The sequence below is a fragment of the Astatotilapia calliptera genome, chromosome 17 (assembly GCF_964374335.1).
Source record: "Astatotilapia calliptera chromosome 17, fAstCal68.1, whole genome shotgun sequence".
Classification (NCBI taxonomy): domain Eukaryota; kingdom Metazoa; phylum Chordata; class Actinopteri; order Cichliformes; family Cichlidae; genus Astatotilapia; species Astatotilapia calliptera.
The window spans coordinates 29,438,587-29,459,730 of record NC_137438.1 but is presented as its reverse complement, the minus strand read 5'-3'; the positions used below and the strand labels follow the sequence as shown (position 1 = coordinate 29,459,730).

General features: G+C 41.5%; 3 protein-coding genes across 5 annotated transcripts; 2 read left to right on the top strand and 1 right to left on the bottom strand.

The window, feature by feature from the left end:
• The first annotated feature begins 495 nt into the window (after positions 1–495).
• Positions 496–2,546, top strand: ucn3l (urocortin 3, like). Its single transcript, XM_026147636.2, has 2 exons — positions 496–709; positions 1,027–2,546. The coding sequence occupies exon 2, from the start codon at positions 1,037–1,039 to the stop codon at positions 1,520–1,522; it is 486 nt and encodes a 161-aa protein (XP_026003421.1). The 5' UTR covers positions 496–709; positions 1,027–1,036; the 3' UTR covers positions 1,523–2,546.
• A 2,101-nt stretch (positions 2,547–4,647) lies between these two features.
• On the top strand, positions 4,648–16,402 carry copg2 (COPI coat complex subunit gamma 2). 2 transcript variants are annotated; one of them, XM_026147306.2, is made up of 24 exons: positions 4,648–4,876; positions 5,447–5,499; positions 5,623–5,703; positions 5,800–5,871; positions 5,960–6,039; positions 9,415–9,490; positions 9,608–9,700; positions 9,851–9,937; positions 10,080–10,237; positions 10,339–10,472; positions 10,585–10,652; positions 10,839–11,027; positions 12,695–12,790; positions 12,942–13,185; positions 13,360–13,435; positions 13,558–13,661; positions 13,764–13,889; positions 13,985–14,053; positions 14,179–14,360; positions 14,458–14,587; positions 14,669–14,766; positions 15,115–15,253; positions 15,365–15,463; positions 16,045–16,402. In XM_026147306.2, exons 1-24 carry the CDS (start codon positions 4,663–4,665, stop codon positions 16,173–16,175), a joined length of 2,799 nt encoding a protein of 932 aa, XP_026003091.2. In that variant the 5' UTR covers positions 4,648–4,662; the 3' UTR covers positions 16,176–16,402. The 2 variants fall into 2 exon arrangements, with proteins under 2 accessions (XP_026003091.2, XP_080148077.1); XM_080291951.1 differs by lacking the exons at positions 4,648–4,876; positions 5,447–5,499; positions 5,623–5,703; positions 5,800–5,871; positions 5,960–6,039 and adding an exon at positions 6,264–6,378.
• A 41-nt stretch (positions 16,403–16,443) lies between these two features.
• On the bottom strand, positions 16,444–20,913 carry mest (mesoderm specific transcript). Of its 2 annotated transcripts, XM_026147307.2 has the most exons (12): positions 20,646–20,913; positions 20,244–20,429; positions 20,087–20,166; positions 19,904–19,981; positions 19,685–19,821; positions 19,533–19,591; positions 18,483–18,523; positions 18,265–18,335; positions 18,060–18,161; positions 17,907–17,983; positions 17,491–17,554; positions 16,444–17,015 (listed from the first exon to the last, which is right to left on the bottom strand). In XM_026147307.2, exons 2-12 carry the CDS (start codon positions 20,395–20,397, stop codon positions 16,898–16,900), a joined length of 981 nt encoding a protein of 326 aa, XP_026003092.1. In that variant the 5' UTR covers positions 20,398–20,429; positions 20,646–20,913; the 3' UTR covers positions 16,444–16,897. The 2 variants fall into 2 exon arrangements, with proteins under 2 accessions (XP_026003092.1, XP_080148078.1); XM_080291952.1 differs by lacking the exon at positions 17,491–17,554 and having other exon boundaries at positions 20,646–20,873.
• Positions 20,914–21,144: the final 231 nt, after the last annotated feature.

Genomic DNA, 21,144 nt, shown 5'->3' with positions numbered 1-21,144 from the left:
GCATCTCAAAGAAAATCCAACTTTTCCAGTCCTCTTTCAGCTGACGGTGTGACAGCCCCACCTATGGTTTTTACGCTTGCAGGTTTAGATGTTTGGTTTTCTGTACCTGTGCTGGCCGCCTGAGATAAGCGTCAAATGCGCTCAGCTGAGAACAAACGTGTCAATGGGAGCTGTCCGTGGTGCTGATCAACCGCAAACCTGTCAGTTTCACGCAAATGCTACTGAATGACTTAAAGATGTTGGGACTCTTACAGGCTACCGTGGAGCAGCTGCACATGAAACACTTTTTTTAAAGTCTGATGCGAGGCAGAAAAAAAAGTTTCAATAGTCGTGACGCCTTCGGTCCACCAACAGGAGGCCACAACTTTCTTCTTTTTTTTTTCTTCATTCATCTACCTCATTGCTTCACAGCCAATGGGATGGCTCACTGCGAACCAAAATGTCAACGGGATGACGTTGTTGCTGGCGTAGGGCTGCGTTTTGATGGCTCTACTAAAAGAATACAGTGGGAATGGACGAGCAGGAGACGCTGCTGGTCAGACTGTGCGCACTGTTGACCTCCGCAAACAGTGTTGGTTCATCGGGATTTCTCATAATAACCTCACTTGAGGATTTCGCCTTCTTTGCGCTTTCTTTGAGGGGATAAGTGCTGCTTAACCTCTCCAACTATATTTAATACAAGTATTATTATAACTAAAGGATACGAGTGGTAAGTTGCACGAACATTATTGCTCACACGTTTGTGACCTTTATTAAATATTGTTTTTAGTTTTATGCGCTAAACTTCACATTAAAAACATTTGTGATCCATCGGACTTTCAACTAAATCCTGTACTCTTAGAGTAGATTTTAACAAGATTTGTTAGGGTACTTGTTAATATTTACTATTAATATGCAGAATGGGCATATTAGTAAGGTTTATTTTTGCATCTCAGTGAAGATGAAATTCACTGACATGCGTTGCTGAAGATTAGATGCGAGAAAAACTTCATATTCTCTGGCTTTCTTCACCTGTTTTGGTCCCAGAGGACACAGCATGCTGTCGTCCCTAAAGACCCTGCTGCTGTTCTCGGTCCTGTGCACACCGACCTCCAGCCTGTGCCTCCGTCTCTACCAGACGCGCCCCGACCTCCTCTGCGACGACCAGCTGGCACTCGGGGTCCGGAATGACCAAACTGAGCCTGGTTACTCCACTGGGGACGGCTGGGGGTCCCTCATGCAGTCCGCGGAGTATCTCTCCTCCTCATCCTCCACGTCGTCGTCCTCTTTCTCCTCTGCTGAATCCAGTCGGGAAAAAAGGACTTCAAGTCCCGCAAACTACCGCTTCTTGAGCCGGACCAAGCTCAGGGGCCAGATGCTCCGCAACAGCAACAAAGGGGACCGGAGGAGCAGACTGACCCTGTCCCTGGACGTCCCGACCAACATCATGAACGTGCTCTTTGATGTGGCCAAGGCCAAAAACCTGCGAGCCAAGGCGGCGGAGAACGCGCGTCTGCTGGCGCAAATTGGACGGAGGAAATGAAACATGGACAACTTTCATTTAACAGACAGCCATGACCAGTGTTGGCCTCTCAAAGTCTAATAAATTAGCATCTCTTATCATCCAAGTAAACATCCATTTGTTTCTCCGGGGGAACGATGCCGTGTTTAATAATACACAGGCTTTAAATTCAGCTGTTCGCCTGTAAAAGGAAATAATCTCACGCCTTCTTTTCTCCAGATCAAATCACTGAGACCATTTCCAACAGCAAAGGCACGTTTACTATATATATATATATATATATATATATATATATATATATATATATATATATATATATTCGTAGGAAAGGGAACTTGTGAAAAAGTAGATAACTACTGAAAAATGTTTTAAAACCAAGGTTAAATGTTACAGAAGATATGAGCGGATAAATTAGCTGTTGCTGCCTTCTTTTAAAAGTAATTGATTGATTTATTTTTAGTTCATTAAATATGTTTATTTATGCATTTATTGTACGTGCGAATAATCCACCTATATTAAATTACAAACTTTCTCAAGTACTTTGTTATAGCAGACAAACAAAATGACTAAAACACGTCCTCGGTTTTTCGGTTAAATTAATGTTTAATGTGATTGTTTTGCCCAGACTCAATAAATTCAAATAACTGGACGCGATGAGCAAAGCAGCTGGTTTTGCTTACAGCAATAAATAAATAAATATTAAAAAATGCAGCACTGTTGCATAATCTAATAATAATTTGATGTCCTGAGAAATGTTTTTTTTAATTCCAGGATATGTGGGGTTTTTTTCTTTTTCATTCTTCATTTATTTATTTAAGAAGCTTTGTGTTTAAAAAAAAGTATGAATTCAGATTCAAGTTTTGAACTTTGAATGTGGCCGAAAAACAACACTGAGGAAAAAAAATACTGTACAAATCATCTGCAAGGTCATGAAATACAGTAAAATGCAATTGCATGGGAATGTATGTGTTCATCAGATGTCTCTTATTTTTATACTCAAAATAAAGGATTATTTTTCCTCAAATAAAGCAGGTGTAACGACATACATTTGCCTCTTTATATGCAATATCTATATCACTGAGATTCATTATATATTCTTAGAAAAGATCTTTTCACCACTTCATTGTTCACAAAGTTAAAGCCCGACTCACACACCTTCATGAAAACACTTTATCACCCAAATTTGTCTCATCATAGATATATTCATGTTTCACTTCATATTGTCAGCAAGTAATACATTACAGTGCAAACATATGCTTAAGGGACAGACTTTCAAGGTATAAACTTTAATTAGTGTTGCTATTGCTTGGCTTTACCACAAGAGGGCACCCTACCTTTCTATTCTTTTATGTCTTCTATTTATAAATAGATAGGATTTTGAAGTTGGGAGATTGCAATAAGCAGTGATGGATAATAATAATGTGGCTGGGCAATACGTGTGTCAAAAAACAAACAAGAAATTGGCATATCTGGATTTTGAATTCACCTGCCCCAGAAAACCATTCTTTACAAAGAATAATGTCGCCCTCTTGTGGTCATTTATGAAAGCTACATTCTAGTTTGTGACGGTCGGTAGCCTAAAGAGAGAGGAAAAAAAACAGGACACGTGTGTGAATGAGAAGGAGACAGGTGTGACAGTGAAGATGCAAAGCGTACAAGTAGTGATGCCACGGAGACCGCAGAGAAGAAGATGTAGTAAAGGTGAACAAATGAGAAGGAAAGGTACATGATCTGCCGTGGCGACCCCTATTGGTCTGTCAACACTACAGTTAAGGAGGGTCAGTGGTGCCTTCATTTCCCGAGCTCGCTGAAGAAGAACTGTATAGATTAGAAAGTGGTGGTGACCTTCTATCGCTATCACTATAGAAGCATCCTGGTGTACTGTGGAACAGTGTGGTATGCATGATGCTCTGCAGCAGTTATAACGGCTGTCCAGATGCTAATAAACAGCACAAAATATAACTGACCGTGCATAGAAAACGTAAGATACCACCCAAGAACCTGAAAAATCAGTAAAAAAAACAGTTCTCACCCTGGAAACTTGCTCTTTGACCTGTTGCCCTCTGGTAGACATACCTGTAAATTAAAACAAGGACAAACACATTAAAAAACACCTTTTTATCCAAGTGCAATTACCCTCCTAAATCAAATATGACTACTGTGATGTACCTCAGCACCTTCTTCTAAATTCTTGACTACTTCATACTAAAATTAGAATTTGGTTTACCACGTTAATGACTTTTTTGTTGTTGTTTTTTTTTATACTGTGACACTTGAGATACCCGCAGAAGTAGCACCTCATCGTCACATTCTGATTATGATATATGCTGTTTGTAGCTGCTTAGCTTGAGATTGATCTTCAAGGAGCTTGTGTTTGCTGTGTTTATTCAGTTCAGGCAACAAAGGTAAACTTTTCATGACATATTTTAGTTGTTCTGTGCTGTAGCTGGTTCAGCCCTGTTACCAATACTCTAGTAGCTAAAAATACTGTTAAATAAATTAGTCACCTTCATACTTAATATATATAAATTCAAGCAACTTTTGAAAACTACTTTGCCTGACGTTTCAATAGTCAATTTTTTAAATAAATCTATTTATTTTTGTTGGGTTTTTTTGTAATATTAGTATTATATTTATTTTTCAAATCTTTGCCCAAATACACTATTTATATAATAATCAAACTATTATGAAGGCAGGAGATCAAACCCTTGTGAAAGTTCATGGTAGATGTAGTTGTGTAAATAGGGGACGGCAATTTTGAAATGAATTTCTTTTCTTTAGGTAATATAGCTATAGGGTTGCATTGGTTAGAGTAACTCACTCAATCTACTTAGAAAAGACTGTGGAAATACAAAATGTGAAAAAGGACTGAAAAAGGGCCTTTGACAAGTTGTGTCAGCTAAATAGGTTTTCCACAAATGTCATGGCACAAAGCCTGCAGTGAATAATTACTGTTTTTTAACGGTGATGTTTAATAAATTGGTTTATAATCACTTAAGAGACAAGAGACAAATGTGTTAACAAAATCAAAACAAAAATTGGATTTACTTGTTTATACCTTATTTTTATTATTATACATTAAATGCAATTTGGTTGGGACAAGGATTATTATGCATGGATTGTTGTTTTCGTGGGACTTTTTAATTCGAGTAACCGTCAGGATGTGTCAGAAGCGCCCCCTGCCGCTCCTTACGCGGAAATATTCTGACGTGTCTTCCGTCGACGTGGACGTTGCCACCGGACGTCAGTTTTCACTTCGGCTACGTGGAAGTAGCTTCTCATCTGTTGCGAGATTGAGAGCTGCTTTTGGCCTCATCTGTCAGCTTCGCGCTTTCAAAATGATTAAAAAATTTGATAAGAAAGACGAGGAGTCTGGTAAGACTGCAGAATTGTAATTTTAAACGGTTGTTACCGTTGAATAGTCTTGATTGGACTTTATGTTGTGGAAGCTAAAGCGGTGCTAGCCTGTTAGCTCACTAGCTAGGTAAACCTACGCTACCTGTCAGCTACCTTGAGCGATAAATGTGGTTTGCAAACAAACGTATGATTAAGATAATGGTTTAAAGAGAGTGTCAAAAACTGAGTTGACGTTGCATTTAAATCCACAGCTACTAAAACATCGGTTTTCTGTAGTTCAGCGTTAGCCGACCGTATTAGCATCGTCAGCTGGATGTTGTCATTTCTCTCCCAAGTCCAATTTATATGAGTGGAAGTTGTACCAGTTTCTGTTGACGTTAAGGAAGACTGTTTGGATATTTGCAGATATCCACAAGCTAACATACGCTAATAAGAAGATCAAATTAATATAAAGCAGGATTGATTCTATCTTATTGGTTTCTCATTGCCCATTTCTTCTCTACCCCTTCATATATGTGTTTGCTTTGAATAAGGTTCAGTAAAGTTTTAATGGATTATTTTTCTAACACAACTATTTCAACTCATTAGGAAGTGGCTCAAACCCTTTCCAGCACCTGGAGAAGAGTGCGGTCTTGCAGGAGGTAAAGCCTAAGATCAGTGCTGTTGAAAACGTGTTCCTCGCTCACAATAAACAAAGAAAAAAAACGGACCAAAGAAAAGAATATTCAGTGTACTGAAATAAAAAGTGTGTTTTTTGTTTACAGGCTCGCATCTTCAATGAGACTCCCATTAATCCAAGAAGATGCCTCCACATTCTCACCAAGATTATCTATCTCCTCAACCAGGTAAAAAAAAAAAAAAAGGTAGACAAACTATGCTGTCTGTATGGCTTTGAGTTCATGACACCATCTTCTCTCATTCTCATATCTTTGTTCACACAGGGGGAGCATTTTGGGACCACAGAGGCCACTGAGGCTTTCTTTGCAATGACCAGGCTCTTTCAGTCCAATGATGTAAGAGGTCCCCTATTCATTTGATCTCTAATTAACTGGCTAAGCATTTCTTTTTAATTAATTCAGGTTTATGCTATTTCTCTTCTAGCAAACTTTGAGGAGGATGTGCTATCTAACTATCAAAGAGATGGCCAACATCTCTGAGGATGTCATCATCGTCACTAGCAGGTTTGTTCATTAAATGGCTTTTATTAGGGGTGCAACGATATTCGTATTGATATTGAACCGTTCGATACAGTGCTTTCGGTTCGGTACGCATATGTATCGAACAATACAACATTTGTAATTTATTTTATCAACTTTCCTTCTGACGATGCTGTCTGTGTTGAGCGCTCAGTGAATCTGCGTTCGACTACTCCGCCTAGGCTGCACTGTCGAGCGCAGATCCACTGAGCGCTCAACACAGACAGCATAGTCAGAAGGAAGAGCGCAGGGCACCTCCCCCACCCTCATTCAGATGTGGTGTTTGGAATTATTTTGGTTTTCATGTGACGTATGACCCTGAAGGTAAGCGAGTCATGGACTAAAGTAAAACAGTATGTTGGATGTGCCGTGCAATGCTCAATTACATGGGTGGGAACTAGTGTGTTAGCGCAGTTAGCTCGTTAACGTGTTGGCCGTCTAGCCCCACGCACGGGGCGATCGGCGGTAGCTCGTTAACGGAGATTTGCCGTGTTGTGGCGTTAAGGTCATTTCAACGAGATTAACCTGAAAGCACTAGTGGGAACACAACGAATATGACTGCACATTTACGCCGACATCATCCTAGTGCAAAGACAAAAACAACAAGCATGCTACTAACTTTAGCCGAGTCATTTAGACAGCTGTTAGCACATGATTCTCCTTATGCTGCTGAGAATATAGCCCAGAAGAAGCGGATAGTATAGCTTTTATTTTGGAAAGAGCCATTTCTCTGTAATAAACTCTCTTTTCCAAAGATGAGTGATTCCTCAATCAGATACAGGGCTCGCAATATCGCTGGCCCGACGTCCTGGGGCTAGCGATTTTTTCAGTCGGGCTACCAAAATCTATCTCTGCCCTGCCCGTCGGGCTATTGTAGGAAGAAAAAATATGTGTCAATGCTTTTGCATTCTTTCAGAAATGTAGCTGGGTAATTATGTCATTGGCATCGGTGAGCCACTGTCAATATGTGACATATTGAAATCGCGTTTGAATTTGCGCTTGTTTTTTTGCTTTCACTTTGCAATCGCGCGAACTGTGTATAGAGAGCGACAGCACTGATCTGTGAGTGATGATAATTTGCGCACCAATTCCTCTGACATCGTCTTATTAATCGTTAGCTTACTATGCAAACATGACAAGTAGGGCTGCTCAATTAATCGAATTTTAATCACGATTACGATCTGGGCTTTCAACGATCATTAAAAATGACTGAGCCGATTATTAGCCCCTCCTTCATGCTTTACTCTCGCGCTGCTCCGTGTGGCAAATCAAGCGCACTGCTCTGCATTTCGAACACGCGTCACAACAATTAAGAGGACCCGAGGGAAGCTCGGAAAGCTAAGCAGAAGTTATTTGGAGAGGAGTGGACTGCCGTTGGTTGAAAAGAGAGGTAAAGAAAAAAAACTTCAGTGGTGTGGAAACATTATGGGTTCGCGGAGTCAGACGTGGATCAAGTAGACACAGTGTGTAAACTTTGCTATGGTGTCGTAGCTGCACCACAGAGCAACACTGCAAAGTTCACATTTTTCATTTATTTCTTATATTGCAAACATTTGCACTGTTATCAGTATTTGCACACTATTTTATATTATTTTTTAAAGTCATTATTCAATACATTGTTATTGTTAAACCTTTAAAGCCGGTCAGAGCAGCATCCTCGTTTTGTGTAACTATTTTTAAATCCCTGTAGAACCTGAACCGCTAAGCTAGCACAATAAATTTTTTTCCATATGAAATCGGAGGAGTTGTACTTACATCTTATGCCATCAGCTTGTCCTAGGTCACGGTTTCCTTCCACATATAGCTTTGCAAAAATTGCATAAAAAGCGCTTGCAGGAACAAAACCATAATATTCCAGAAACACGCTTTGCCGATCCGATCAGCTGTTCTTAACACTTCCCACATTGAAAAAGACGTCAACGCGAACTATCGCAAGTGACGTCGTTTTTGCGGAAAATGTAGTTTTTTACTTGTAGGCCTTAGAACTCGAATTGCACTGCTGGAAATAGTTTATTTTGATGCACATGCACATTCTTTGCAAATTTGCATCATAGGATTGTTTTTTTGTTTTTCCTGCAGTATATAAAAATTGCTGTATCTCCAAAAAAAAAAACTATGAAGACACTCAAAATAAATTTCCTGTTGTTGTAAACTATTTTTTGCAACTTTTTTGTATTTAAAGCTTTGAGGGATAAACCTCTTAAATTTCTCCAAGTAGAAATATATGTAAAAAAAAAACAAAAACGATTTTCAATTTTTTTTGTAGTTTATTGCACTTTTTTGCAATTAATGTAGTTACTATGGACTTAATACATACACATTTTTAAAATATGGGCTATAACAGTTGTATTGATGTATAGCAACGTGAAATGCTCCCACAAATGGCACTACAGCATGTAAAAAAAAAAAAAAAAAAAGCTCTGGCGGACGAAATAAATATCGTCAAATAATCGTGATCTCAATTTCAGTGAAAATAATCGTGATTATCATTTTTGCCATAATCGAGCAGCCCTAATGACAAGTGAAATCTCCCGCAGCAAGCTTAAACATGTGAGAGGTTGATCGCGCAGAGAATCGCTGAGCTTATGTGAGTGCGTGTGTAAAAGCAGCAGGATTTATATTTGACTATGATGACCTGGATGACTGAGAACCTTCACAGACAGATATATATTTTAGTTCTGCTGAGCCAAATAAGACAGGTCAGGGTGAAGAAGTGACAGCCAAAGAAAAGCTTACCACAAAACGGAGAAGTTATGACAAATCAGACTATAAGGCAAAAAGAAAGTGCAGCTTTATGGTTTCATGGACAAAATAATTTCTGTGGCTGCAATATGACGAGCTAAATAACCAGGGCTGCACATAAGTGGTCCGCAGGTGCGCATTCGCTGTCAAAATAAGAAACACGCACAAGGGTTAGGGTTAAATTTAAAAACTGTACTTTTGAGTTAAAATATATATTTATAATTTTAATAAATGACAAATTAAAAAGGCATGAACATTTTTTTGTATCGAAAAAATATCGAACCGTGACACCAAAGTATCGAACCGAACCGTGAATTTTGTGTATCGTTGCACCCCTAGCTTTTATGTATACATTTATGTACATACTGATTTCTTATTTCTCAAATAAAACAGAAGAGTAAAAATAAGCAAAAAGTATTTGCACACCAGTTTTATAGTTGTACTAGCAGTGCACCTCTTAACCATTATTACTAGCAAAATGGAATATTTGATGGTATAAAGTCTGATGAGAACAATGTCTTAAAGTTGTTTGCAAAGAAAATTATGATTTTTGCAATAGTGTGCTTTTTCTTTTGGCATTCTAGTGTCTTTATTTATTTCTTGCCTGGTATTTTATAGCTTGACCAAAGACATGACTGGGAAGGAGGATGTATACAGAGGACCTGCCATTAGAGCTCTCTGCAGGATTACAGATGTGAGTGCTGCTTAATTTCTGTTCAGAAGAGGAAATTGCTTTTGTCTTTTCTTATTAATGTCATGTTTTTAAGGTAAGAAACTGAAGCATCTTTTAATTTTTCGGTCTTTCCCACAGACGACCATGCTGCAGGCTATTGAGAGATACATGAAGCAGGCTATTGTTGACAAGGTTCCCAGTGTGTCCAGTTCAGCTTTGGTCTCCTCGCTGGTATGAATTGGGCTCATTTTTTTTTCTTTCAGTGTTATTCTCAGAAAAAAATCTCTTTTGAGATTTTTCTGACATTTCTACACAATTAAAAGTTTGTTATTCACTTCCTTCATGGTGGACTATAATGTTCTTTCCACTTCAATTCTTCAGCACATGGTGAAGATGAGCTATGATGTGGTGAAGCGCTGGGTGAATGAAGCCCAGGAGGCTGCTTCCAGTGACAACATCATGGTTCAGGTGGGTAGGAACAGAAGAAAAACTACAGAATTAATGTTTTCTAGTGCGGTTTGCTTCATTTGGTTAATATTGAGAATAGTGAATATTATTCCTGAATAGAAATTAGTTTAAAGTGGCTGCTTATTTGTGTCCTGTTCTCTAGTACCACGCCCTGGGCCTGTTGTATCACCTCAGGAAGAATGACCGCCTCGCTGTGACCAAGATGCTCAACAAGTTCACCAAGTCTGGTCTTAAGTCTCCCTTTGCCTACTGCATGCTCATCCGGATTGCAAGTAAACTGCTGGACGAGACAGAGGGAGGGTGAGTAGACCAGCAGCAGTTTGATACACAAAAGATATGTGGGCATACTAAATTTCAGTCTTGATGTCATGTTGACATGGGTTTTATCCTCGTATTTACAGTCATGACAGCCCCTTGTTTGACTTCATCGAGAGCTGCCTGAGGAACAAGAATGAGATGGTGGTGTATGAGGCTGCTTCTGCTATTGTCCATATGCCCAACTGCACTGCCAGGGAGCTGGCCCCTGCTGTGTCAGGTTACTAGTTTACTCACATATTATTCATAAATGTGCTAAAAAGTTTATATTGTAAATGAGCAATTTTTGTCTTACTGCATCAATCTCATTTTAAATGTATATCTTCCTGCAGTGTTGCAGCTCTTCTGCAGCTCTCCTAAAGCTGCATTAAGATACGCTGCTGTCAGGACCCTCAATAAGGTACAGCTGCACACTCCCTTCCTGCAAAATATGGCTTGTTTTTTAAGGAAGGTTTAAGTACCAAACACTGATGCATAAACAGCCATGAGTTGTTTAATCACAGCAACATAAAAATAACCTATTACAATTAAAAACACAACTCTGGATGTAGTATAACTACATTAATATTTCCTTTGTGTCCACTAGGTGGCCATGAAGCATCCATCAGCCGTGACTGCGTGCAACCTGGACCTTGAGAACCTGATCACCGATTCTAACCGCAGCATTGCCACGCTAGCCATCACCACTCTTCTGAAGACTGGCAGTGAGAGCAGCGTGGATCGGCTCATGAAGCAGATCTCCTCTTTTGTCTCAGAGATCTCAGATGAGTTCAAGGTCAGGCGCTTTTGTTTTAAATAATGCACATAAATATTCTCAGGCACAAAGTTCTACAATATTTTCTCAATGGCTTAATCACTATACAATATTATTGCAATTTTAAACAACTGCAATATGCTGAGTATATATAAGTTATATTGGGATATATTGTTTCTGCTAGCTTTGCCATTCCTTGCTAATGTTGTCGCAGGATGGTGGCAGATGAGACGACCCCTCGTGTTTGTAGCAGTTCCAGAAAATGTTATTGCTGTCTGGTGCTTTTAACCCTTTAAAACCGGTCAGAGTGGGCACGCTCCGTTTTGCGTAGCTATTTTTAAATCCCGGTAGCACTGCAACCACATGAGCTAACGCAATAATTTATTTTGCATATGAAACCGGAGGAGTTGTGCTTACATCTTTATGCCATCAGCTTGTCCTAAGTCACAGTTTCCTTCCACATATAGCTTTGCAAAAACTGCATAAAAAGCACTTGCAGCAACAAAACCATAATATTCCAGAAACACGCTTTGCCGATCCGATCAGCTGTTCATAACACTTCCTACGTCCATCAGCACGAACTGTCGCATGTCCGCCATGACCTGCCCGAAACCGGAAGTGACGTCATTTTCGCGGAAATGTAGTTTTTTACCATCAAGGCCTCATGAGCCTATACTGGTGTTTTTAAAAGTTATGTTTGACTTTATGACTTTGTGTCGTTTCTGGGATGCTTAGGACTCAAATTGCACTGCTGGAAATATTTTATTTTGATGCATATGCTGCTTTTTTGCAAATTTGCACTATAATATTTATTTTTGTTTTTCCTGCAGTGTATAGAAATTGGTGTATTTCAAAAATAAAACTATGAAGACACTCAAAATAAATTTTGTGTGGTGGGAAACTATTTTGTGCAACTTTTTTGTATTTACAGTTTTGAGGGATAAGCCTCTTAAATTTCTCTAATTAGAAATATATGTTAAAAAAACAAAAACAATTTTCAATTTTTTTGTAGTTTATTGCACTTTTTGCAATTTATGTCATTACTATGCACTTAATGCATGCATATTATTAAAATTTAGGCTGTAATGGTTGTATTGATGTATAGCAACTTGAAATGCTCCCAAAAATGGCTCTGCAACATGTAAACATATAATATAAGCTCTGGCGGACTTGGTTCTATGGTAGGTCTTAAAGGGTTAAATGCCATCAGTGCCCTTTGTCCTGTCCTGGTTAGGAAATCCAAAATAAGCTCATACCTTTGGGTTAAATTTTCGCTGTGCTTTGTTGATTTCTTTTTCCAATATCGCTGTCTTTATCAACTTCTTCCTCTACGCTGAAGGTCACTAGAAAAAACCTGAACAGCACCATCAGGTGGAGTAAATAAGCAGTTGATTTTATAGTACTGAATTTGCGTTTGCGTTTTCTAAAATAACACATCGATATTTGGTGTCCCTGTATCGATATAATATTGCCACACAAAAAATCGCAATATTATGGAAACCAGCCATGAAAACATGCAGGTTGTAGATGAAAAGTGTCATTGTGGTATTACAACTGGATATTAGCTTCTTTTGGGAGAAAAAAGATCAATTTTTAAAATGAGTTTTAGTGCTTTGCTCCTACTTAAAAACAAATCCCATTACCTTTGTTCTGATTTCTGATGTCCTAAATGTGTGTTTTTATTTCAGGTGGTTGTGGTGCAGGCCATCAGTGCTCTCTGCCAGAAGTATCCCAGGAAGCACAGCGTCATGATGAACTTCTTGTCCAACATGCTCAGAGATGATGTAAGTCATATAAAAGTGTATTGTCTACATTGGGCATTTGACTTTTTGAGTTTTCTTGTGTGTTTGTTTTTTTTATAACAGATATAGAATCTGCATACTACAATGAGTCACTGTAATAATATTTTTTTGTAAACCTCTTCTCTCCCTGCAGGGTGGATTTGAGTACAAGCGGGCCATCGTGGACTGCATCATCAGCATCATCGAGGAGAACCCTGAGAGCAAAGAGACGGGCTTGGCCCATCTGTGCGAGTTTATCGAGGACTGCGAGCACACTGTGCTTGCCACAAAGATCCTGCACCTGATGGGTAAAGAGGGTCCACGCACCCCGCAGCCCTCCAAGTACATTCGCTTTATTTTCAACCGAGTGGTGCTGGAGAGCGAGGCTGTCCGTGCAGGTGAGACGAGTAGGAGAGCATGCACCCCAGAAGTTTGACCTTAAATCTGTAACATCCATAGGCAGAGGCTGATACTTCTTATTTTGGCAGCTTTAGTTAATTTTCTTCCAATTTTTTTTTTAGGCTATTTACTAACGAGATAAAACATTTGTTTGTGTCATGCTCCACTTTTAGCTGCTGTCAGCGCTTTGGCTAAATTTGGAGCTCAGAATGATGATCTGCTGCCAAGTGTCCTGGTTCTTTTGCAGAGGTATTCATTGGTTTTGTTTGAGTGTATGTGTGTGCGCGTGTGTGCACTTTTGAAAGTACACAGTGGATAAACTCTTTGTGTGTCAGTGCGGTATAATTTTTAACACAGCTCTGTTTGCACAGGTGTATGATGGACAGTGATGATGAGGTGCGCGACAGAGCTACTTTCTACATGAACGTGCTCCAGCAGAAGCAGAAGGCTCTGAATGCTGCCTACATCTTTAATGGTAAATTGCAGTTGGTTTTCAAAATAAAAGAGCCGTCAAGGCAGTTTGTTTGTCAAGCACTCAGCAGGTGATGTGCTGAGTCTCCTTGTATGTGTGTTTCAGGACTTTCTGTTTCCATTCCTGGTTTGGAGAAGTCCCTCCACCAGTACACCTTGGAGCCCTCAGAGAAACCTTTTGATATGAAGACAGTCCCTCTGGCCACTGCTCCAATCACAGAGCAGAAAACGGGTACGACCACAGGGATTTGTTTATTTTTTTAGTAACCGAGAAACTGTCACGTTCAGGAATCAGATCTTTAAGAACAATTTTATTTGTCCGCTCAGAAATCGCCCCAGTCGCTACAAGCAAGCTTCCAGAAAAGCTGGCCCCATCACGCCAGGACATTTATCAGGGTAAATGAACAGCATCTGTTGTTTTGCGATGATCGGAGATGTGCGTTCACCTTTGTGGTCATTTCGATGTAGCTGATAAAATCCCTGCTTCGTCTTACATCTGTTTTTGTTCACATCATTGCCAGAACAACTTGCGGCCATCCCAGAATTCCAGGGTCTCGGCCCGCTGTTCAAGTCTTCGGAGCCGGTGCAGCTGACGGAGGCTGAGACTGAATACGTGGTGCGCTGCATCAAACACACGTTCGCCGGACACATGGTGTTCCAGTTCGACTGCACGAACACTCTAAACGACCAGCTGCTGCAGAAGGTACCGCAGTTTTGTTTCACAACTACCTGAAGTTTAATAATATTTTTAAACATATCAGCATATGAAACGTGTGAATATGTTTGATTCTTTCTTCTAGGTGGTGGTGCAGATGGAGCCCTCGGAGGCCTATGAGGTCGTACACTGTGTCCCTGCCCCAAGCCTCCCATACAGTCAGCCTGGTTCTTGTTACACTTTGATCCGGCTTCCCGATGACGACCCCACAGCTGGTACGAACATTCAGACATCACCAGTGTTTAAGCTGCTTAAATGCCAAGTTTGGGTGATTTATGCTTCCTGTCTGTTCGCAGTGTCTTGTACGTTCAGCTGTACTATGAAGTACCTGGTGAGGGACTGCGACCCCAACACAGGAGAGCCTGACGATGACGGTTATGATGATGAATATGTGGTATGTAATAGAAAATGTGTGACTTTATTTATATTTGCCCTTCAGCTGTAAAAAGGCAGGAGTATTTTTATTATCCTGCTGCCTGACGTGTGAATGCATTAACTCAAAAATGAGGCAGCTTCAAATCGATACCACAGGTGTATCTACTAAAAATCTTGGACAAGTTTAAATCTCAGTGACCTCGATCTCAAGGTGAAGGTAAGGGGTCAGGTTTTCTGAAAATCGTGAACGAGGGTTTTGAAATTGATACCATAGGTGTGTACGAGGAGGCGGACGGGTAGCGTTGGCGGTTAACATGTTTTAGCATCAAACTAAACCTCTTCCTTTGTTTTGGGCGACTTTCTTTAGTTGGAGGATCTAGAGGTAACGGTTGCAGACCACATCCAGAAGGTTCTGAAACCAAATTTCGGAGCAGCGTGGGAAGAAGTAGGAGACGAATTTGAGAAGGAAGAAACTTTTGCCCTGGCATCTGTACGAACTCTGGATGGTACGGACAATTAGAAGTTAATTTTGTAATATAACCTTTATTTAGTTAGCATGTATAGGATAAACTGACCTAAACCACTGTCGTGAAACTTTTTTGTGTTTTTGTGTGCAGAGGCGGTGGGTAACATTATCAACTTCCTGGGAATGCAGCCATGTGAGCGCTCCGACAAAGTTCCTGAAAATAAGAACTCACACGTCCTCTTCCTTGCTGGTGAGTGTCTGATATCAGGATATTGATAACTGTATGCAAGTTTAACTTCAACTTGATCTATAAAATATTAATACTGTAAATTTCTTTGAGTTGCTTGAAGACGTTTCACCTCTCATCCGAGAAGCTTCTTCAGCTTCTTCATCTATAATCCAGTTTTGAGATCCCTTCCTAGACGCCTTAACACCCACCCACATCCTGGGCCATCTGACCTCAGGAAATCACATATAAGGTGGGGGCCAGGTTTCACAATGAGCTCACCCGAAACCCTGGCTGATTGGGACCCACACCCGCTTTCACACCTTGGCTCAGGCGATTAGAGGATCATCAGGGGGTCCTTTTGTCCCTCTGTGGGGGGAAACTCCCACTGGGTTTAAATCTGGGACTCCCCACCATTTGACCTTAGAACTGAAGAAGCTTCTCGGATGAGAGGTGAAACATCTTCAAGCAACCTAAAGAAGTCCAGACGCTTTTCTTTCCAAGCTCCTTTGACTACGATGACCTGGATGACTGAGAACCTTCACAGAAATACTGTAAATATGTGTATATGTTGTGAGTAAAAACTTTCCCACTCTCACTCTAAGGTGTGTTTCGCGGCGGTCACGACGTGCTGGTTCGGGCTCGGCTCGCGCTGGCCGACGGCGTCACCATGCAGGTGACGGTTCGTAGCGGAGACGAGAACGTCGTCGATGTCATCTTGGCTTCGGTGGGTTAAAATGGTCGTCATACAGCTTTGTGCCAACGCGACAAGAAGACCTTTCATCCCTGTTCAACCACCTGAAACGTCACTTAGTTCTTCACAGATCTGAAATTCTATTTCATGAATGTTTTATTACTTCTAGTGTATAAACTAAAAAGTGTTCTCTCGCTGTTTCTTTATATTTTCTGCTGGTCCTCATGTTTTGTTATCTGTCAAAACTACAATAAATCATGACTGTCCAAGTTCTGGCTGCTTAATTTATTCCAGTTGGAAATCAAGAAAATTTTTTTTTTTTTTAGAAAACTAGTTTTATTTGAAGAAAAATTGACATTTACTTGCTGACATCGAGAGAAATATAGAAAATTATATAAAAATTCATCACAGCTGATAGCAGGACAGACAACACAAACTGGAAGGAATCAAGAGGGTCCCGCAAATAAACTCAATGATGACACACCCCAACACCAGTTCAAATTACTTGACATCACCGTGCTCCCTCAGTCACCTCCACCTATTTAAATACAATCATTTTTAGCTTGCATTTCCCATTTTCCATCGTATTAATGAACATTTCAGGGATTGGTGCTGGTAAATTAGCTTTGCTTAAATCGCAAGGCCGATGCAGCATTTCATCTGGGTACAATCATCACGATCGCTCGTTGCACCACATGTGCGTCTTTCAATTTGGTACGACACATAATCCGATAGTTCTACAATCAGTTGCATTTGGTTTCCTTTCAGAAAGAGTGAATAAAATTGAAATATGCATTTAAGAAGCCAGTGGGATCTTCCAGCTGAGGGTAGTGACTGATGTGCTCGTCCAAAATTGTGACTGTTGACTTCTGGACCAGCTTCCTGAGGAAATGGAAAAAACATGGACTGTTTCAATAAAACATGCCACAAAGGACACAAAGACAGAGCTTTAAAGCTAGTCATTTGTGACTGATCCTCAGCTCTGATGAGGGAATAAATCTAGCACATTTTTCTAACGTTTGGGTGAGAAACTAAAACATTAATAGAGCCATTCTCAGCCTCAGCCTTCAAGGCAACCGAAGCTACTCCCTAATCTGCTGTGCTGCCTAAATGTCACCAGCACATGGTTTTCTTCCTTCTTTAACATAATGTCCTGCAAACTTTCGCAGCCCCAACTGCAAGGTGCACTGAGGTAAATGACATTCCCAGATGGATCACCTGCTAGGTGCTCTGCTTTTTATCTGTCAAAGCAGTTTGGAAACTCAGCACATTTAAGGTTACCCCAGTTTAGGGGGCATTATGGATAATCTGGATTGTCGGGTGTGGGGGTTAAAGAAACAGATGAAGGAGCACTCACTGGTAAAGACGGATGAACTGGGGGTGGGGGTTGACGGGGTCCAGGGGTCCGTAGATCATGTGCACTGAAACACACAAGGAAGACGGTGAGCGAGGGGAAAAAAATGGAAAGAGGAACACTGAGAAATGGAGGAGCGGTACAGGACGAGTGGGATTAAATTAAAAGGCATATACTGGAATTATTTCTCCCAAGATGTTGCATTTCTCATGAGCTCTATGCCACACACACGCACTGAGCTTCCAATCACAGATGGACTAAGCAGCTTAGCATCAGCAGCTCTCTGCCTGAGGCTGCTGACACCGTAAGAAATTGTTTGGCCCATACAAAAGCTGCCCTCTGATTTATTAACACACACACACACACACACACACACACACACACACACATTGGGATATGTGACGCAACAGTGAACTTACGTGGGACATACGTGGAAGTGAGCACTCCCACCCAGCGCTCTCTGTGTTTCAGTCTCTGGTTGATGTATTGCAGAATACTGCGGAGACAGAGCGGCAAAGTTAGAAGCGAGCGAGCAGGTTACAAAGGCCAAAAGACCAAACAAGCACACGCACCTGTCCAAAACTAAGTTGCCATCATTGTAGCGTAACCCCGTCCACATGTCCCAAAACTCAGCGTCCGTGGGCTGCGTGTATGGGCCGAACACCTCTCCTATCCTGCCGGTGAGGAAACGAATCAAAGTCCATTATCCAATTATGTAATGTCCTAATGCAGGGCTCCAGCTTTAACTCTGGTGCTAAAGGGCTCAGGCTCTCTTACCCTTTTTGAAAGATCACAAAGTTAGTGAGGCGCGTCAGAATCGGAGCCAGAAAACTCGAGTCCTTCAGAAGCTTTTGGAGGACAGAAACAAGGACAGAAATGTCTCTAGGATAAGTTTACCACTCAAACAGCTCCCCTTAAATTTCACTCCATCCTCCTCAGCTTATTTAGTAACATGGGCTGGAAAAAGCAGGATGAAGCAAACAATCGTGACTCACCATCTGCAGCAGCCGTGGGTGGTGCGTTTCTGGGAACAATCCTGTCAGGAAGAAAAGTGTCAGCAGCGCTTGTGACTTTCACGTCGGAACAACATCTGGAATGACGTGCATTATTAACGCTCAAATATCAGGAGCTACATCAACTGGCGATCAATCTGGCAGCTCTCGTCTGCCCTCGTAACCACCCAAGACAGTGTCTAGCAAAACAATCTGTAAGGGTGGAAGCTCCCCTCATAAATGCTGCCCAAGACTGGAAGACGCAGATTGAAGGCTGAAATGCACAGATATGGAAACCAAGGGAGAACAACTCGGCTGGTCTACCTAAAAGCTCCCTGCAGAGGATTTGTGGCCACTGCAACAACCAGGCTCCTGTCACCAATGAAAAAGGGACCAAAACAAGACACCAGTGTCAATTATGTAAGGACCAGGTTCTCTGTGGGCATCTGTGTGGTGTACTGCAGCAGTAAGGGGTTCTGAGCCCACTGCTACGGGCCATCAGGTCCTTGTATAACCAAAGTGAGGGCCGTGTCCATGTCCTTGTGGGTGTTGGACCGTCTATCTCTGATGGTCCAAGGCTGAGTAATGACCAAAAGAGTAAGGTCGTGAATACAAATAGCTTAGTTTCCTCCTGCAGACAGTTTGAGGAGCTCAGATACCCAGACGGATCTTGGAGTAGAGCCGCTGCTCTTGCGTGGCAAAATGAGCCCGCTGAGGTGGTTTGGGCATCTGGTATGGATGCCTCCTGGCAACCTCCCTTTGGAGGTTTTCCAGGCACAGACAACTGTGAGGACACCCGGGGTAAATCTAGAAGCTTAGAGAGATTATATATGTCATCTGGTCTGGGAACACCTCGAAATCCTCCAGAAGTAACTGGAAAGTATGGTTCAGGAGTCTGCTGCCACCACGACCCGACTTCAGAAAAACAAAGAGCATTGAATGGATAGATTTTGTAAAAAGCTTAACATATTCAGTTTAAATGTAAAACAAACAGAAAATCTGAGCTGCAGCTTCTGTTTATACTAAAGCCAAGGATAACAGAGCGCACTGTACCTCCATTGGAAAGACACAAGCTGTTTAAAGTCAGATGACCTGTGCGATTTTGGTCACTCCTAGTTTGGAAGAAGGACAGAGGAAAAACCACAGCAGGTTAGCAGTTTATCAGTTTACACTGTTTTGGCAGCCTGCATGAAAACACCACCAACCTGTACAGCAGCTCCAGGGCCACGGTGTCTCCATAGTCGTGGGACACCAGATTCACTCGCTGGTTGCTCAGACCCAAGTGGGCCACCAGGGCTTCAACCACACTGGCCTGCTCGAAGATGGAGTACTTATGGGGCCGCTGGTACATTACAGCACATGTTAGACACGTTTTAATCAGTCGATGTATAATGATGGATTTTCTGTATCTAGCTTTCACCCACCGGTTTATCACTGAAGCCAAAACCGAGGAAGTCCAGCGCAATCACACGATGGAATCGTTGTGTGAGCGGATCCCAGATCTGTATGAGAGGAGGGGGAAAAAGAAAGGATAGGTGGGGGTCCCAAACACACCCTTACAGTTCTCCATTTGTTTATCCACTGGGCATGTGCAGAGAGATGGGCACCTTGCTCCAGTCATAGCTGGAAGTGGGGAAGCCATGGAGTAGGATGATGACATCTGAGCTCCCTAAAGCACCGAGAGAGTCTGAGAAGAGACCACAGATCAAAGACATATTTGTGCTTGACTGGCATGTTATGGTAGCACTAAGACTGACGTGTTACCTCTGTAGAAGATTTTCCAGCCTCTGAAGTGGAAGACCTTCCCAGCACTGTGCCACTTCTGCAGCGCAGTGGACAGCTGAGGGGGCGGGATGTGCAGGTACACGGCCACCAAAGGGATGCAGATCAAACCCACATGAATCCACCACTCTCTCATCTTGAACTCAGCTGAGGGAGTCGCATTCCTGCCTGTGAGAGATGGACGCATGAGCGACAACACGTTAGATAAGAAACCTGCAAGATTCGCATCGATGCACAAGTTGTCGCAGATGCAAGGGGGGAGGAAAGGCCATGTCTTCCTGCTGCCTGCACTGCAACAGTAATTTATCACTGTGCAACTCATTAAAGGAGACAAACCCGCTGTCAGTTATCTATAAATGATCGATAAGTCATTACAACTCCAACCTTCCACCAGACCGGTTTACTTCTACGAGACCGACGCTGCTGCAGGTTGCTGTACTCTCATAAACACTGTGACCCGTCTTCAGCAGACCTTCGCCCCGTGTTTGGGATCCATTACTGCGGAGGAATTTCCTGCCGAGCGGAATAAGGCGACACTTTTCAAAGATTAAAATAAATTCACTGAGGTCTCACTCTGCCGCTACGTACACGAGGAAAGAGACTGAAGCGAGTAGCTTAGTTGGTTGTGGTTATTGTCAGTCAACACTTAAGTAAGCCATCATCATCTTAGCCGTTATTATACACGATCTTCGATGGGCTGACTGCAGGAGAGAAGCACAGTGCCACCTGCCGGTCTGGATGTGCAACAGCATTTTATCGTTTCTGACTACATTCATTGACTGGAAAACATCTTAAAAATGTGAAATTTGATCCAGCAAGACTGTTTTCTTTTTGTCTTTTACATTGATTTTATATATAAAATAAAGTAAAATTATTTTATTAT

Coding starts and splice junctions, on each gene's coding strand:
- ucn3l (XM_026147636.2), top strand. CDS start 1,037: ATGCTGTCGTCCCTAAAGACCCTGCTGCTGTTCTCGGTCCTGTGCACA.
- copg2 (XM_026147306.2), top strand. CDS start 4,663: ATGTGTCAGAAGCGCCCCCTGCCGCTCCTTACGCGGAAATATTCTGAC. Junction 5,872..5,959: donor GGCTCTTTCAGTCCAATGAT/GTAAGAGGTCCC, acceptor TTTCTCTTCTAG/CAAACTTTGAGGAGGATGTG. Junction 14,588..14,668: donor CGATGACGACCCCACAGCTG/GTACGAACATTC, acceptor GTCTGTTCGCAG/TGTCTTGTACGTTCAGCTGT.
- mest (XM_026147307.2), bottom strand. CDS start 20,397: ATGAGAGAGTGGTGGATTCATGTGGGTTTGATCTGCATCCCTTTGGTG. Junction 17,984..18,059: donor GGCAACTTAGTTTTGGACAG/GTGCGTGTGCTT, acceptor CTGTCTCCGCAG/TATTCTGCAATACATCAACC. Junction 17,016..17,490: donor CAGTTCATCCGTCTTTACCA/GTGAGTGCTCCT, acceptor CCATTTCCTCAG/GAAGCTGGTCCAGAAGTCAA.